Source organism: Hemitrygon akajei, chromosome 19 (genome assembly GCF_048418815.1).
Source record: "Hemitrygon akajei chromosome 19, sHemAka1.3, whole genome shotgun sequence".
Lineage (NCBI taxonomy): Eukaryota > Metazoa > Chordata > Chondrichthyes > Myliobatiformes > Dasyatidae > Hemitrygon > Hemitrygon akajei.
Genome location: NC_133142.1, coordinates 14,836,776 through 14,854,067, shown reverse-complemented (window position 1 = coordinate 14,854,067; position 17,292 = coordinate 14,836,776). Strand labels below are relative to the sequence as shown.

Genomic DNA, 17,292 nt, shown 5'->3' with positions numbered 1-17,292 from the left:
ATGATGGGGACTGCCGTTTTATCTGAAAAATAGTACTTCCAACAGAGCAGCATAGTTTAAAACTAGTTCATACTTTAAATTCACAGTGACTCATGATTAGGAGCTGAGTTGTAAATTAAAATGTTTAAGGATAGAGCATTCCAGTTGAGAATTTGGAGTGTGGGCAGAAATAACTCTGACCTTGACAACACTTTGGTCTTGTTTGCCAAACCGGTGTTGAGCTGCTTATGGGTCCCATTAGAACATAGACCAGTACAGCACAGCACAGAAAAAGGCCATTCAGCCCACAGTGTTGTGCCAAGCTAGCTGTCAAGCAAATCAAAAACACCGGTAGACTAATCGCGTCTACCTTCACAATGTACAATATCTCCCCCCATCTTCCTTGCATTCATGTGCCTATCCAAACATTTCTTAAAAGCCTTCAATGTATTTGCCTCTACCACCATACCAGGCAGCAAATTACAGGCATCCACCATTCTGAGCTTTTAAAAGAAAAATAACTTGCCCCTCATATCCTCCTGAACCTACTCCGTCTCACCGTCAATGCATGCTTTCTGGTATTAAACAGTTCAATCCTGGGAAACAGATACTCTCTGTTCACTTATCTATCCCTCTCATAATCTTATAAAACTCTACCAGATCTCCCTTTTGCCTCCGCTGTTCCAGAGAAAACAGCCTGAGTTTATCCAACCTCTCACAAAGTACATGCCCTCCAAATCAGGCAGCATCTATTGCATCCTCTCCAAAGCCTCAACATTCTCCCTATAGTGAGGCAACCAGACTGTATGCAATAATTTGGAAATGGCCTAACTAGAGTTTTATAAAGTTACAACATAATCTCGTGACTTCTGAAACCAAGGCCTCGATTAATACAAGCAAGCATCCCATAAGCCTTCTTAACCACCTTAACGATCTGTGTAGCCACTTTCAAGGAGCTATGAGCTTGGATCCCAGGATCTCTCCACTCAGGATCTTGCCCTATCTTCTTGTATTTGCCCTATCTTCTTGTATTTGCCCTACCAAGGTGCAACACCTCATGTTTATCTGGGTTAAGTTCCACCTGCCATTTCTCTGCCCATATCTGCAGCTGGTATATATTGCGCTGTATTCTTTGGCAGTCTTCACTATCCACAACTCCACCAATCCTGGTATCCTCCACAAACTTACTAACCCACCCATGTACATTTTCATCCAGGATCTCTCCTGCATCACCCCTATATTTCACCAGAGTGGAATGCGTGAATGTTGGATTGTATAAAGCAGATATGCTAATGATAGTCACTCAGTAGCAAATAGATTTACTTAATTTTTAGAAAAGCATAGTCAATATTTTATGATGAACTTTGGCTACAGTGCCATGCATTCAGAATTTCTGGTACACAACTGGGCAAAAGTCTTAGGTGCACTAACTATATGTGCCCAAGACTTTTGCACTGTACTGTAGTAATTTTGCGTAGAACACTGTACTGCAGCCACAAAAAACAAATTTTGCGACACACATGAGTGATAAATCTGGTTCTAGTCCGAGTCTCTGCAGATTGAGAGTGGGAAGGGGGCAGGGAGAGGGGGAGTCATGCTATTAAGTATTGCTGATTTGAACTATACTAACGCATTGTTTTTTGTCCGTTCAGAATCGCCCGTCAGTAATTACATGCGCATCTGGTAACAATCGTAACTGCAACCTTTCCCATTGCCCTGTTGCTCACAGTGGTTGTGTTCCAGCAATACCCCAAAGCTACAGGAGACCCTCAAATTGTAAGTTGCATTTTGAGTGATGTTTATGCAAGCAATTTAACTCAATCCAGTATTGCCTTTGGGCCCTGCCTTTTTTTAAACACAGTACTTGCCATCTGTGTAGCTTTCTCTTGATTATTTCAACACTTTCTCTTCCAAGGCCAAGTTTCATATTGGGTTCAAATCACTAAGTTTTTATTATTAAGTTAGTATGGGTTTCTTATCAAATATTTAATGGGGTTGACAAAGCATTTCTGTCTCTAAAATATAGCGGTGACTGTATGCAGAGAAAGTAGCTTTTACATGGGCAGTCTTTGGTTTTGGATAGTCCCAGAAACTGGCAACAATATGGTCCAGTGGTGCCAAGTGAATGTGAATTAACAAAGCAGACCCATTGCATCTGGGCTTCAGCTGTAGCCAATATAGGTCATGAGAAAAGATCTTTCACATTTCCTCAGTGGCTTTCAGTTTGCACTGTTGTTTCAACACACCCACTGTAGAAATAAAATGGTATTCTCATCAAAATTAAAGTAGAATTTAAAACATTAGCAGGAAATCCATTTTTTTTTTTCAACTAAGTGCTTTCGTCCTTGCTTTGAAAAAGAAGTTAACTATTTGGGGTTAGATAGTATTTCAGATCAGCAAGTTGCTTAGAGAATAGCTTCAGTTGTACGGCTTTTTATTAAAGAGCCAAAGTTGATGTCACCCCCTATGATACTATATTGATACCTGGGACAATATCTGATTGTACAATGATTAAGTGGATCATAATGCTGCCAATGTGATAACAACTTGGTTACCTTTACCCCCACCCCCACCCCCATTTCATCATTACTCTATGAATATTGTGGGTGTCTTCATTTCTCACCTGGAATTGCATACTTTTTAGAGCCGACAATCTCTCCTTTTATTATGTTTTTTTTAACCTGTAAGGGCTACTACCTATTAACCCCTGTCACATGTCCTACTCCCATCTTCAGTCTGAATTGCAGATATATGGATAGGAAAATCAACTTTTTCTTTTGCCATGGGCTCTTCTGAGCTTGTTTATATATTTTAGATTTATCTTGCTGATTTTTGCATTCAAGAAAAATAAAGCCTGTCAGGTGACACAAAGTAATTCTGATCCAAGCATAAAATGCGGAGTGCTTGCTGTCTATTAAAGTAACAATTTTGTGAGATTTGATTAAGATGACCTCTGATCAGTTACTAGAAGAACATTAAATTATTAACATGAAATAATATTAGTAAATAGTCACAGGCAACACACACAATGTGCTGGAGCAGCTTGGCAGGTCAGGCAACATCATTGGATAGGAATTAACGGTCGATGTTTTAGGCCGAGACTCTGATGAAGGGTCTATTGACTGTTTATTCCCATCCATGGATGCTGCCTGACCTGCTGAACTCCTCCAGCACATTGTGTGTGTGTGTGTGTTCCTGTAAATTTCCAGCATCTGTACTACCTCTTGTGTCTATATTTACAGGCAAGCCTCTTCTCTTCTTTCCCCTGCCCTCCCATGGTACAGCCAATTGGGTTATAGGAATTTGTGAGGAAAAAAATATTGATTTCAACTCATGCACAGATGACCTAACTTTGTATTCTAAAAATAAAATCACAACATAGATTCTGTGAACTAAACCCCCACCTCCCTTCCCCTTCCCCCCCCCCCCCCCCACTGTAATCTGGAGGTTGCCTGTTTTACAATGAGCATGTAAGAAAGCTGTCTGTTAGTCCATAACAGAAAAATAAATGAGGTAATTCTAAGTGTGGCCTGCTTTAAATCACTTTACAGAGCAGATTCTGATGGAGTTGTTGATAGGTTGTCATTGTGCACACCCTGCACCCAGTAGAAGATGAGCAAAAATTCCCTGTTTCTATAAGTGGGATGATCAAGCCGATGTCTTTAACATTTATTGCTCAGCCACTGGGTCCATCCTTCTATTGGCAACAGTTTGAGGGTGAATCACATTGTTGTAATCTTGATGTAATATTTGACCCCATTGTGAGCTTCAGACTACAAAGCTCGTGCCTTGCTGGGACTGCCTTTACTTCCCCATTTCCCCTTGTCATTCCTCTGGCTGTCTGCTCCTGAAAGCATTATCCATGTCTCTTTAATTTCCTAAACTTAACATGCCTGTTATGTTGTATCCTTGTTAAGGCCAACTTCTAACCCGCTGTTGGAATACTGTTGTCTGTTTGCCTGGACTCTGAGCCTCACAATTCACCTCATTGTGAGCTTGCACCTTCCTGTCTCCTGCAATGTAACATTTTATTCTGCACTCTTCTTGGTTTGCATTGTACCATTTCAGTGCACCATTGTAATGAATTGATTTTTTTTGTCTGTATTCAATATGTGACAATAATATAAATCAAAGATTATCCAAAGTTGGCCTTGCATTCACCAGCCATCTTGAACTTGAGTTGGCCTTGTTTAATCAGCTTTTTATTTTGCATGTTCTCATCCTTGTTCAGGTTATCAAACTCCCCTAGGAGCTTCAGTCTTCAGATCAGAAATCCCTCCACTCCCACTATCTCACTTCCTTTTCTTCTAGCTACACAAAAACCCCAGCCATAACTGTTCCACTGTCACTGTTTCTTTTAGCTATTCAGGCCCTAAGCTGAGGAAGTGGACCACCCTAAATATCACCATTTGTGCTTCCTCCTTTTGACTGAGATTTTCATCATCTGCATGAATATATCCTTGTTATTAAATAGGTTTTTAATAAAAGTTTACTATGGAGTGCCTTGGAAAATGTTACCGTGTTGACATTGTCGTATAAATAAAAGATGTTGGTTGGATCCAAAACAAACTTGGTTCTAGTTACATCAGCAGTTTGTTTCAGTTTCAACCAGAAAATCTGGATCAATCAGAGAATCTTGATCTTGCTAGTTCTCAATTGTATCCTGTGTGTAGGTTTTAAACTTTCACACAGTACAGTCCAGATAAGTCAACTGTTCTTAACATAAATATCATTAAATGCTAGTTCCTTGAGAATTAAAGCCAACAAATGGCTTTTACAGTTACTTCCTTCACTGTATTAAATGTTTCAGGCTGCTTGTGTCATTATCAGTACGTCTTTTCATGTAGAATGGGTTTTAAATAATAATCAGCATATAAATGCAGCTGGTAGATTCTGAATTATGACCCATAGTACTTTTTTAAAAAGAATGCAGTAATAGTGATTTAAGTGTAGATATATACTTAATCTATTTTGATGTTCATTGGTACTGCACGTAAAGAATGAAAGCCAGTGTAGTCTCCAGACAAAAATGTGTAGTAAGTGGATCAGGTTATGCAGTTGTAATTTTGACAATTTATAAATATCCATGTTTTGAAACATAAAACTCAAAGCTGTGGATTCTTGTTAAATGGGCCATTTGGGACAACTTTAAAAGGGCAAAAACTAATCAAGAATGTAGCTGGGGTTCACTTTGTTTATTTGGGAAATTTTGCCACTTAATTGGGATGGGAGACTATTGCCGATCAGTTTCCACCTAGTCAGAGTGCTTGTGTTCAAAAATGTATTGATTATTGTCACTGATGGTTGGTGAGAAATTAACAGTAAGACAGTTCAGCTCAATGTGGTTCAAATATTCAGGCTTGGAGTGCCAAAAGTAGTCGGGAGTGAAAATGAAACTATTTCACTACTTCAAGTTAAGAACTATGAAGGATTTGAAGTTATAGACAATCATCTTGAATGTTACAATAAAAATGAAGATTTGGAGGATGTAATCATCAAAAACATTGTATGAAGGCAGTTCATTATCTGCATTAGTGTCTGCGTTGATTTTGTTTGGTGGTTGTCCGTGGTATCCAATGAGGACAGGAAACTTTTGCGGGAGGGTTTTTTTTAAAGTGGAAAAGCTATTGCTCTGGGTCAGTTCCATTCTTGAGCTCAGAAATCCAGGTCGAATGGTACCATCAGTCATCACAACTAGTAAAGCTGCATTTGGAGCATTGCCAACAATTTTGGGCCCCTTATCTAAGAAAGGATGTGTTATCATTGAGAGTCCAGAAGAGGTTCATGAAGATGATTCTTGGTATGAAGGGGTTAACATGAGGAGCATTTTGCAGCTTTGGGCCTGTGCTCACTGGTATTTAGAGGAATGCGGTAGATTTTATTGAAACCTACCAAATGTTGAAAGAACTAGATAGTGTGGATGTGGAGAGGATGTTTCCTCTGGTGAGAGTATCCAGAACTAGAGGGCACCTTTTAGAACAGAGGTATGGAGGATTGTTTTTTTTAATATTTAGCCAGAGAATTGTGAATCTGTGTAATTCTCTGCCACAGTCTGCGGTGGAGGCCAAGTCCATGGGAATACTTAAAGCAGAAGTTGATAAGTTTCCTGATTGGTCGGGCCTTCAAAACATATGGTGAGAAGGCAGGTGTTTGGGTTGAGTGGGATCCGGGATCAGCCACAATGGAATGTTGGAATAGACTCAGTGGGCTGAATGGCCTAATTCTGCTCTTGTGTCTTATGGGTTTAGAATTTGTTACTCAGTTAAGCGGCAAAACTTTGGCTAATTGGGGGCAGCCGCTTAAATGGGCCAAAATGTACTTGTCTCAGTTAACCAAACATTAATTGCCCCGATTAACCTGAATCCGCTGTACTGGAGTGTTAGGGATAATACTGAGAGCTTGCTGTTAGGGTGTTCCTCTACCCTCTCCTGTCTGAACGAACTCCATCGATAGAAGTGTGTAACAGCAGCAAAGCAGTAGCCACTTCCGTAAAATTACATGCATTGTGGCTGTAAAAGTAAAGAAAGTAATTGTAAGTGGAGAACATTGTTAGATTGTAGACATTGGACATACTAAACAATTTGCAGTTGTCCAGAGCTGCCACCTTCTGCCTTTACCACAATTCTGTGCTAGAGTTCATGCTTTCTGACTCACTCCATCTCTGTATAATTTGTCTCTATCCTTGCTGTTTTCTGATTTTTCCCCCCCCCCCCCCCCCCCGATGCCAACCTCGTGGGTTGGAGTGAGTAGCGTGGAAAGAGGAGAATGGTATCGAACTGCTAATTGGTTCTTGCCACACTTAGTGTTTGCAAATTAATGTGAAGCAGCCCGGGGGTTGCAATTTGAAAAGGGTGCAGAAATGAACATAGCGAAACAGACACCGAGTCAGGATTGAGATTCATTTTCTCAAACTTCCCTGTAATGCCAAGGGTCATTTCGCACATTGTCTGTTCAGCTTTCAGGTCAATCCCATTTCCCCAAATTTCCTAGTAAGCTATTCACTTCCACATGACTCCTGTTATCGCCCATCTACACAGCAGATCACAGTGATCAATTGATCTCTTTTTGAGATCTAGGGAACCCCCCCCACCAGTGGAGAAATCCACACATATAGCCTCCAAGAATGAGATTGGTCCAGAGTCCACCCCAGATTTAGGAGGGTGGAATCCAAAGCCAAGTTAGGTTTTGATAGGTTGGTAAAGCAGAAGAAAACGGAGTCTGCTACTGAACTGAGCTGCCTAATGGACAGAGAGTGGTTGCTGTGAGCATTCTGACTAGAGCAGATTTGCAGGGAAAACTCATGAAACGTGTCAACGAATGAACAGGGTTTGGAATGGAATATGAATTTATTTCTGAGGGAAGAGTTTTTTTTAAACAAAATAAACGCTAATTGTTTAAAAAAAAAAGCTCCTGTAGTGTTGACCTTTGTTTAAAACTCTTCTGATGGGCAGTAAACCAACTTTGCATTAACTTTAAGAGCAGGAATGGTTGGATAACCTCAGCATGTCAGGTTGTACCTATGGGGACAGGAATGGGACACGGGAGACATGTCTCATGGGAGCAGAATTAGGCCATTTGGCCCACCGAGTCTGCTCTGCTATTCAATCATGGCTGATCCTTTTTTTTTCGGTTTGTGTTGGATTGGGAGAGACAGCATGACGTGATGACTTGTCGTCTGAATACTTCTGATGAAAGATCATCGGTATGAAATGGTAACCCTTTCCCTTTCTGTACAATTGTTGCATGACCTGTCAAGTATTTAGAATGTTTTGCAGTCAGTTTTCCAGTATTGGCATGTTCAGTGTTAGCAGCATTAGGTTTTCCAGTTCCTGCTGAGGGGAATTTGTACCACTGGGTGTAGTTCAAAGTAAATATATTGTCAAAATACATACAAGTCACCATATACAACACTTGAGATTTTTCTTGCGGGCTTATAGAATTATTCCAAGAAACAATAGAATCAATGAAAGACCAGTGTGCAAATACAAAAGAAAAAAATAAATACTGAGAACATGAGATGAAGAGTTCTTGAAAGTGTGAGTCCATAGAGAACAGTGATGGGTTGAGTAGAGTTATCCTCTCTGGTTCAAGAGCCTGACGGTTGAGGGGTAATAACTAGCCCTGGGGCTCCTGTGCCACCTTCCTGATGTAGTAGCGAGGGCTGTCCGGATGGTGGGGGTCTTTGATGAAGGATGCTGTTTTCCTGCAATAGTGCTCTGTGCAGATATGCTCAATGGTGGGAAAGGGTTTACTCACAATGCACTGGGCCACATCCACTAGTTTTAGTAGGGCTTTTCGCTCAAGGGCATTGGTGTGTCCATACCAGGTCGTGATGCAACCAGTCAATATATTCTCCACCACACATCTATAGAAGTTTGTCAGAGTTTTAGATGCCGTGCAAATCTTCGCAACTTCTAAGGAATTGCAGTGGACAATTAGCCTTTTGTCTCTTCCGAGTGAGCAGCAGTGGCTAACGTTTCGAAAGTTAACTGTGATGGACACCAGGAAAGGTTAGTGAGTGTGTTTAGGAGGTTGTGAATTCAACAGATGCATCAAGAGCCATCTGATATTTTGGGTCATGTCTTGCTGGCAATGGGTGCTGAGGGTCTAGGATTAGAAGGGTTGAATAAAATTGGAACTTGCTTTCTTCCTGTGAAGTATCAAGGAAATTTTTTAAAAAACATAATATAAAGGGGGAGAAAATCAAAAATCAAACCCACTAGTGCCATCAAATGTGGATCAACAGTAAAAGGAGACTTTCATATTGTGTAGTGTCCGAGGAATCATAAGACCATGTAGTTCCTGTCGTTACGTTCAGTATCTTGTGAATTCTAGTAGTGTGTGTATGTCTTGTATAATAAGAGATGATGATGAGTTCTGAGCTCAAATCACTCTGTCCCTCTTTTTCTTGGTGTTGCTAGACATGACTGTTCCATCCCCTCCTGACCAGGTCATCCTCATAATACTTTCAACTTATTCACACCTTGCCTTCTCTTCTACCTTCAGCCCTTCCAAATTTATTCAGCCCTTCCACTTTCTAATCCTAGATGGCACTCAGCTCCCATTGCCACTAAGGCGTGACCCAAAAGATCAAATGGCTCTTGATGTTCTGTTGGATTCAGAGCCTCGTGACCCGGCTCACTGGCTCCCAAGATTTCCACCTTTTTCACTGGACCCACTTGACCAGCATCCCACCATCTTAGTCCAAGCTCAGGACTGGATACGAAAGAGGATGTGGAATAAATGTACTCCTTTAAACCCGTTTACAGAAGTGAGGGGCAATTGAACTGCTGTACAATATCTCAGTTCATCAAGAGGCAATAAATGTGAATAAACAGCAAATTATGTATCAGGGTCTAATTACCTCTGATAAAGGGTGCGTAGCTGCATTTTCTTATATGTATCAGTAATAGTAAGAAAAAGTGTGAGTTGTTCTCCACATGAATGTCAATAAATATCTTCTAGCTGGAGAATGGGCAGCTGAGTATTGACTGTTATTTACCACTGTCCACTTAGTTCAACACTTGCCATCCTGGCACAGTCCTCTAGTACTTGGGTGTAGGTTTTCCTTCTGCCCCCAGTCCCACTTGCCAACATTCTCCCCATACAGCACACACAAAATGCCGGAGGAACTCAGCAGGCCAGGCAGCATCTGTGGGAAAAAGTACAGTCGACATTTTGGGCCGAAACCCTGCATCAGTCCTGATATTTCCCTTAGATACTGCCTAGCCAGCTGAGTTCCTCCAGCATTTTGTGTGTTGCTTGGATTTCCAGCATCGGCAAATTTTCTCTTGTTTGTGATTCTCCCCATATACCCTTTCCTAGGGAATTTTGGGATCTCTATCGAGTGCTGTAAAACTTAAGGACTTGAATTTTTTACTCTGAGACTCCAGTGCACAGAGAGCTGATGATGCCAAGGACTGCCGAGAATAAACTCAAGTATTTGCCCACCCAGTGTTGCAGCTCTTGTATCCCTGGGAGCATTAACCCCACAGCTCGGGCACAAGACCATAAAACCTCAGAGCAGAATTAGGCCATTCAAACCATCGAGTCTGCTCTATCATTCTATCGTGGCTGATTTAGTATCTCTCTTAACCCCATTCACCTGCCTTCTCCCTGTAACTTTTGATGCCCTTACTAATTAAGAACCTATCGACCTCAGGATTAAGTATACTCATTGACTTGGCCTCCACAGCCGTCTGTGGCAAAGAATTCCACAAATTCAGCATCTCCTAGCTAAAGAAATTCTTCCTCATTTCTGATCAAATGGGGTATCTTATTCTGAGACTTTGCCATCTGGTCCTAGACTCCCCCACTATAGAAACATCCATTTTATCTAGGCCTTCCAATATCTGATGGGTTTCAATGAGATCCTCTCCCTCATTCTGTTATCACAAAGGCAGTGGATAGCCATGCCTTCCAGCATTGTTGTTAAGGTGTTGGGGTACAATTATGTTCTCTTTATCACAAGCAGTGGATAGCTGGAGAGCCTGATCCCAAATTCCAGAATACTTCCTGGGGATGGAAGAAATGCAATGTGACTAGTGATCTTAAGTTGATCTACTTTCCAGTGACATTACATGATTACAAAGGGATTATCTTTGGCTGATTGAATACTGCCGTGGGAGAACCACAGTTATATAAAATGGTGTAGTATTGAGGTGTAACCTCGAACAGGAGTCCTGTTTTTTTTTTAAATAAATTTTTTTAAATTGGATTTTCAATTGGTTACAGAAGGAAAAAAAATTATCAACCCTTCCCCCCTCCCCTCTAACATATCCCTGTAGAAAGAGGAAAAAAAAGAGAAAAAAAGAAAGAAAGAATGTCTGGATATTGGAAGATTCCCACATGCTCCATGGAGTTCATAATAGCTTTAGTATATATATTTATTTATTTCCCCAAATAACCAATAATTTTATTTTCGGAGCACCTATATATTTAATCCTATCTTTTGTAAATAAGGGCGCCAAATTTTCAGAAATATTTCGTATTTATCTCAAATTATAAGTAATTTTTTTCAAATGGAATGCAGCTAAAAGCTATATCTATTTTCATTTTCTTAATGTACGTTAAAATTCTTTTTCTTTTCCATTAAGCCCATTAACATTAAAACTTAAAAAATTCAGTAAGTTAGTCATTATTTTTAACAGGGTTACTCCAGTCTATAGTAATACCTAACTTTTCAACTTTCGTAGTACCTTGGGGAATCATTTTAAAATTCTCCATGTTGCTATGTGTCTCTCTCCCCCCCCCCCCCCCCCAATTGTCCAGGCAAAGAAAGAAAGATTACCCCATTACCCCCCTCCGTTGTGCGGGTCATGGCAATCACCATGATTACACACGTGAATCCCATAGCAATCAATCCGAAGTTCCCCCAGCTCCCCCATAACATAAAAAAGTATATATGAGAAGAAAAAATATCACTACTCTCGATTAATATTTCTCAAATTTTTACCTTTCTCCCCCTGTATCATATAATTAAGAATATATTTAAATATTCTTCTGTCCTTAAACATCCATCAACTCCATTCACTGTCCCTGTCTTCATCTTTAATCCATTTCACTTTTAAATCTTCGGCTGTGGTTAGCGAATATTTGGGAATTCTTGTGCAAATTCTTCCGCATCCCAATAATCAGTAAAAGATCTTTTTCCATCATCCAAAAAAATTCAGGGTTGCCGGGTGGCACAATATAAACTTATAACCCTTTTCCCATAAAACATTTTTCGCTGGGTTAAATTCCTTCTTTCTCTTCAAAAGGTCATAACTTATATCAGGATAGAAAAGAACTGTTTTCCCTTCTATCATCAATGGCCCGTTTCTCTTTCTGGCACGTTGGGCAGCCGCCTTCAGGATCTTTTCTTTATCTTGATATCTTAAGCATTTTATCAAGATTGATCATGGGTTTTGATCAACTTAAGGTCTTGATCTTAAGGCTCTGTGAGCCCTTTCAATTTCAATTAACTGGGTTCCTTCTTCCATTTCCAAAATTTCCGGAATCCATTTTTGAAAAAAAATTTATTGGATCCTCTCCCTCTATACCTTCTTTAAGTCCAACAATCTTAATATTATTTTGTCTGTTAAAATTTTCAAGTACGTCCACTTTTTCCAACAACTGTTTTCTTTCTGATGTCCAGGCAGAAATATTACCTTCCATTTTATTCACTCTATCAATGGTGTCTCCCGTTATTTCTTCCAAGTTTTTAATTTTCTTGTCCATTTTGTCTTGTCTTTTCATCATTTTATCAAACATAATCTTCATATTTTAATATCTTTTTATTACTTTTAATGCTTTTAATTCATGCATTATTTGCACCAAAGGTTTTTTTATGTCTCCAATATCACCTCCAACCTCTTCCTGTTGCTCTTCTTTGTTTGTCTCTTCATCTTCGTCTGATTTATCCAGAGAATCTGATTCCACCTCATATTCACTTTCACTTTCAGTTCCGATCATAGCTGGGATTTGTAGTTTGGGTTGCTCGTGTTTGCGCATGCCCCTTCCTTCACGCATGCGCAATTCCTGTTGCTCTTTTTTTTGGAAACGGTTGATGTTGCCGCAGTTTCCTGTTCTGTATCGCTGGAGGTAAAATGCACTTGAGCCCGAGGCTCCTTTCATGGCCGCCGGCCTTGATTCTTTTCCAACTTGTGTTGTCTTCAAAGTAGTAGTTTTCTTCTGCTTCTGTTTAGGAGACATATCTTAAGACAATCCTGAGTAGTTTATAAGTAATTTTTAAAAAGTATTTACTAACTTTTCTTCACTTAAACATTATTTTACTGGTTTTTTACGGGAGAGCTGGATTTCCATGTCTCGATCCTACGTCATCACGTGACGTCCCCCGAGTCCTGTTTTCTAATGTCAATTTATAATTAATTTCAGACTCAAAGAGCACTTTAATTTCACCACCAAAACATAATCTTTAGTCAATCCTAGACCACGCTGAGCAGTTATTCTACCTAGTACTGTTGATCCGCACTGGAGTAAGAGCCATCCATACCCCTCCCATCCATGTACTTATCCAAATTTCTCTAGTGTTGCAATCAAGCTTTCATTCACCACTTCCGCTGGTAGACTGAGTGAAAAAAATTCCCCTTCTTCCCCTCAGGTTCCCCTTAAATAGTTTGCCTTGCCCAGCTTCAGCCTGCTTGCATTTATCCTATCTATACCCCTCTTAATTTTGTCTCTCTACTATCTATACACAACACTCCACTTGCAAATCTGCTGGGGTTGTATTTTGTGTCCCGTGCTCCCACTGTAGCCTCCTCTACATTGGTGAGGCCTGTAGTAAATTGGGGGAGCGTCTTGTCAAGCACCCCTGCCACAAGCAGGATTTCCCAATGATGAAACATTTTCATTCCGATTCCTATTCCCATTCTGTTGCATTGATCCATGGCTTCCCCAGACGAGGCCACCATCTGGCTGGAGGAGCAGCACTTTGTATTCCATCCGGGTACCCTCCAACCTGATAATGTGAATATCGAGTTCTCCTTTTGGTGAACAAAACTCTTCTCTCTTTCCACCCCCCCCCCCCCCCATTCCCAACTCTCGCCTTTTACTACCTCATCTGCCTTTTGCTCTCCTCCTCCTTCCCTTTCTCCTATTGTCCACTTTGCACCTCTCAGATTCTCTCTTCTCCAACCCTTAACCTTTTTCACCCACCTGCCTCATCTTTCACCTTCCAGTTAGCCCCTTTCTCTCCTCCCCCCCCAACCTTTTAATTCACACATCTCCCCCTTTCCTCTCAGTCCTGAAGAAGGGTCTTGGTCCAAAACATCAGCTCTTTTCCATACGTACTGCCCGATCTGCTGAGTTCCTGCAGAATTTTGTGTACTTAGTATTTTAGTAGATTCCTTCATCTAGTTTGTAAAGGCCTACTGCATTTGAAATACAGTGTGTCCTTTCCTGCTCCAGTGGGGTTCATTGCTGAGAGCCAGAAAGTGCATTGACCCTAAATGGAGTTTAAGAAGAGCTATTTTAAAGGAGATAACAATATAAAGGACTTTCTGTACTTTGTATTCCATCCTTTAATTCATGCTTTTTCAAGATGAGTTAAAGCAGATGTGGCTATAACTCAGGAAATTGGTGTAGATTCTGAACAATCTGCAGTTGTAAGATGTTATATAATTATAGAATGGCAGTTGCCTTTCTATAATGATGAATGTGATTTATTATGAATAAAGTCTTTATAACCATATAACAATTACAGCACGGAAACCAGCCATCTCGGCCCTTCTAGTCCGTGCAGAATGCTTACTCTCACCTAGTCCCACTGACCCGCACTCAGCCCATAATCCTCCATTCCTTTCCTGTCCATATACCTCTCTTTGCATGCATAGTACATACAAATTAAGTATCTCTCACTTAAGTGGTTAAAATGTAATCATCTGTATTGGCCAATAGTGCTTACATTTAAAAAGCTGAAATTTTGTTTCTGTTATTAGAAAAAGATCTGGTATGATTTGGATGTCCTCCCATTCCCTGATAACCCCTTCCGATTGTCTTGTTTTACAGCCTCCATACCTACTGCTACGACTTGTGATCCTGTTGTAGAAGAACACTTTCGCCGGAGCCTTGGGGAGAAATACAAGCAGCCAGAGCCTGTGACGAATTCGGTCTCCATCACCGGATCGGTGGATGATCACTTTGCCAAAGCTCTTGGAGAAACATGGCTTCAAATCAAGGCTGCCAAAGACGGAGTTTCTAGCAGCCCTGATTCTGGTTCAAGAAGGGGACAGTCCTCACCTTCGTCCCACATGGTCAATCACAATCACTCCCCTTCAGTTGTTTCGTGAAGAGCGGACCACGTTGCATTCTGTGCTGAATGTACTGCATCGTTTTGACTGAGCTTGAACACTGCAAAATAAGTGGGGAGGGGGATTTTTTTTTTTAAACCAGACACTTTTGTGTATTTGCTTAGCATTTGCAAAAGGGTGCCCTAAAAGGAAATAGCAGGAGCTATTCATACGAGTTTGTATGATGTAGCGTCCTAATCTCCTGCCTCAGTTACCAAAGAAACCTCTGATGCAATTCTGCTGCCCCAAAAAGCCATGTTAAGATTGGTTGACCCAAACGCTTTGGCCTCTGCTAGTTTCTTTTGACTAGAGTTTGTGTGGTTTGCTTACATTGCTTTTCTGTTATGTAATTTTATATGTTTATATACTTGAAAAGAATTGTATGTCTGATTTGCACTATTGGGGAGTGGTGAGGTTGCTTGTCAACTTTACATCAGATTTTCTTGTTTTGTTAGATGGCAGACTGCTGACAATGAGGGCTTAAGTATATTGTATATTGTGCTTTAGAGGCAAAGCAACTTAGGAAGGGAAAGTCTCATACAGGTATAAGCCTTTCTCTGTCTTCAGATTACATTTTGTGCTTGGTGCTCACGACTGGACTGCATTTTTTTTTCTTTCAAAGAACACGGGCATTTTTCCCTACACCCTTCATCTGTATTTGTCAGCTTGTTAAAATAGATTTGAGATATGAAGGTCAATAGTGATTCTATACAAGTAGCTGCATGATTTTTAAAAATAGCTGGTATCTATATTGTATAGGCATACTGAAAATTAATACTAGAGCTCTTTCTTCAAAATTGCAGTTTGTTTTCATCAATAACAGTCCTAGATATTTACTGCTGGTACAGTTTTACTCAATGACATTTAAGCATGTATTCACACTGGTAGAAGCCAGCAAAGGAGGGTAGCCTCAGGAAAAGGCCTGCATATAATATTCAGTAGATTATAAATTCCATGGTACAGGTGGCAATAGCTTTGTGCATGACTGAATAATTATTGCATAATGAATACAACTTGCTTAATAAACTAGCTCCCATCATGTCTGTGAAATCAGGCAGTTTTGCAGCTAAACAAGTCATTACTTTATATGAAACAAAAGTACTTGGCTTTAATGTGGTAATGCAGATTGTCATGGCTTGCAGAATACAATTTAATTTTGATGCTTACTCTAGTCCTGTGCCAAGGTGTACATTCCTCTGATAGTATAAAGCTGTTTTATTTGTTTCAATAGCCACTAGAGGCAGAGGTACAGAAAGAAGCTGTGTAATGCTTTATAGCTTCCCGATTTAGCTTTTGCCTTTGACAAAGTCACACATGCCCATACATTCCGTCATCCCAGTAAAAACCATACACATTTCATCGCCACCTTACTGGGTAGTCACCGCTTGTCTGCTTTGGCATTCAGTGTCCTACTCTGTAGGTTAATCACTAAATGAACACTTTTTATATAGGTAACTATAAGACCATCATTACGCTGTGCGTAAAGAATGTACAAAAAAAATTCGTAGGTATTTTTTGAGGAACAATTAATTTGTTAATGATGTGTAGCTATTTAATTTTCCCTATCCTTTTTGTTGTAATCCATGCAGTTTTTTTTGTTTGGAGAAAAAAGTTGATCTTTTTTGTTTGGTGTAGATTTGTCTGTTATAAGGTAAAAGTGCAGGAACACAGTTATCTATGGAAACACTGCGTTAGCATTAATAGCCACTAGTTCATTACTGCTACAGGCTACTGAGCATTACAATGGTAGAAGGCTGTAGATGCTGTCTGTGAACTCTATACGTCTGGTCACTTGGCTGTTTTTTTATATAAAATGAGAGAACTGAACAAGAATACAAACAACAATCCAGGGATTGTGGACTAATTATAAACATTGTGGAGACTGCAAACTGTTCTGCAACGCATAGACCAGGTTTATCTACAGTTTTCATTATTACAGAGAGTGAAATGTCTACAGTGTACTTGCTGTTAGTTTCAGTTTGTAAATTTGAATTCTATCCCTCTTGTTTGCGGCCTTGTTTCACCCAAAATGGAAAAAAAAATAGCTTTTGACAGGCCACTTTTTGTACTTAAAGTAGCCTCAAAGAACAATAAAGTGCTCTTAAATCATTTGATTTTTGCAATTTCTTTCTCCTTACTTAACTATTTTTAGATCCCTGTGTATGGAACATAATCCAGCTGAAGTTATGACAGCAAATATTATTCTTCCACTGAATTATTCCGACTGATAACTCAATGGTTGTTGTAAAGAACTTGATATCCTTTTAGACCTAAAGAAATGCATTCTGTTCAGATGGATTCGTAGCCATATCAAAGTAATCAAAAAGTGAGTAATCTAACCAAATGATAAGAATCAGTAAAACACAAGGGTGAACGTAATCTTGACCTACAGAAGAAGCAAAATACCCCTAAAGTTATTTAAAGGATTTTGAGAGTACGGCTTCATATTTTACCAATAAAGTCCTCGTCAGCTCTGCAAAGTGTAGGTTGTCTAGACTAATGACATCAGGAAATTATTCCATGA

The 17,292-nt window shown here is 39.9% G+C and overlaps 1 protein-coding gene across 4 annotated transcripts in view; it reads left to right on the top strand.

Annotated features, from left to right (window-relative positions):
* vgll4b (vestigial-like family member 4b) overlaps positions 1-16,877 on the top strand; it is a 128,488-nt gene extending 111,611 nt beyond the window's left edge. For all 4 annotated transcript variants that reach the window (XM_073072106.1, XM_073072105.1, XM_073072103.1 and 1 more), the window contains 2 exons: positions 1,632-1,755; positions 14,488-16,877. In XM_073072106.1, the coding sequence (XP_072928207.1) occupies positions 1,632-1,755; positions 14,488-14,768 (405 nt within the window). In that variant the 3' untranslated portion in view covers positions 14,769-16,877. The remainder of the gene's footprint in view (positions 1-1,631; positions 1,756-14,487) is intronic.
* Positions 16,878-17,292: the final 415 nt, after the last annotated feature.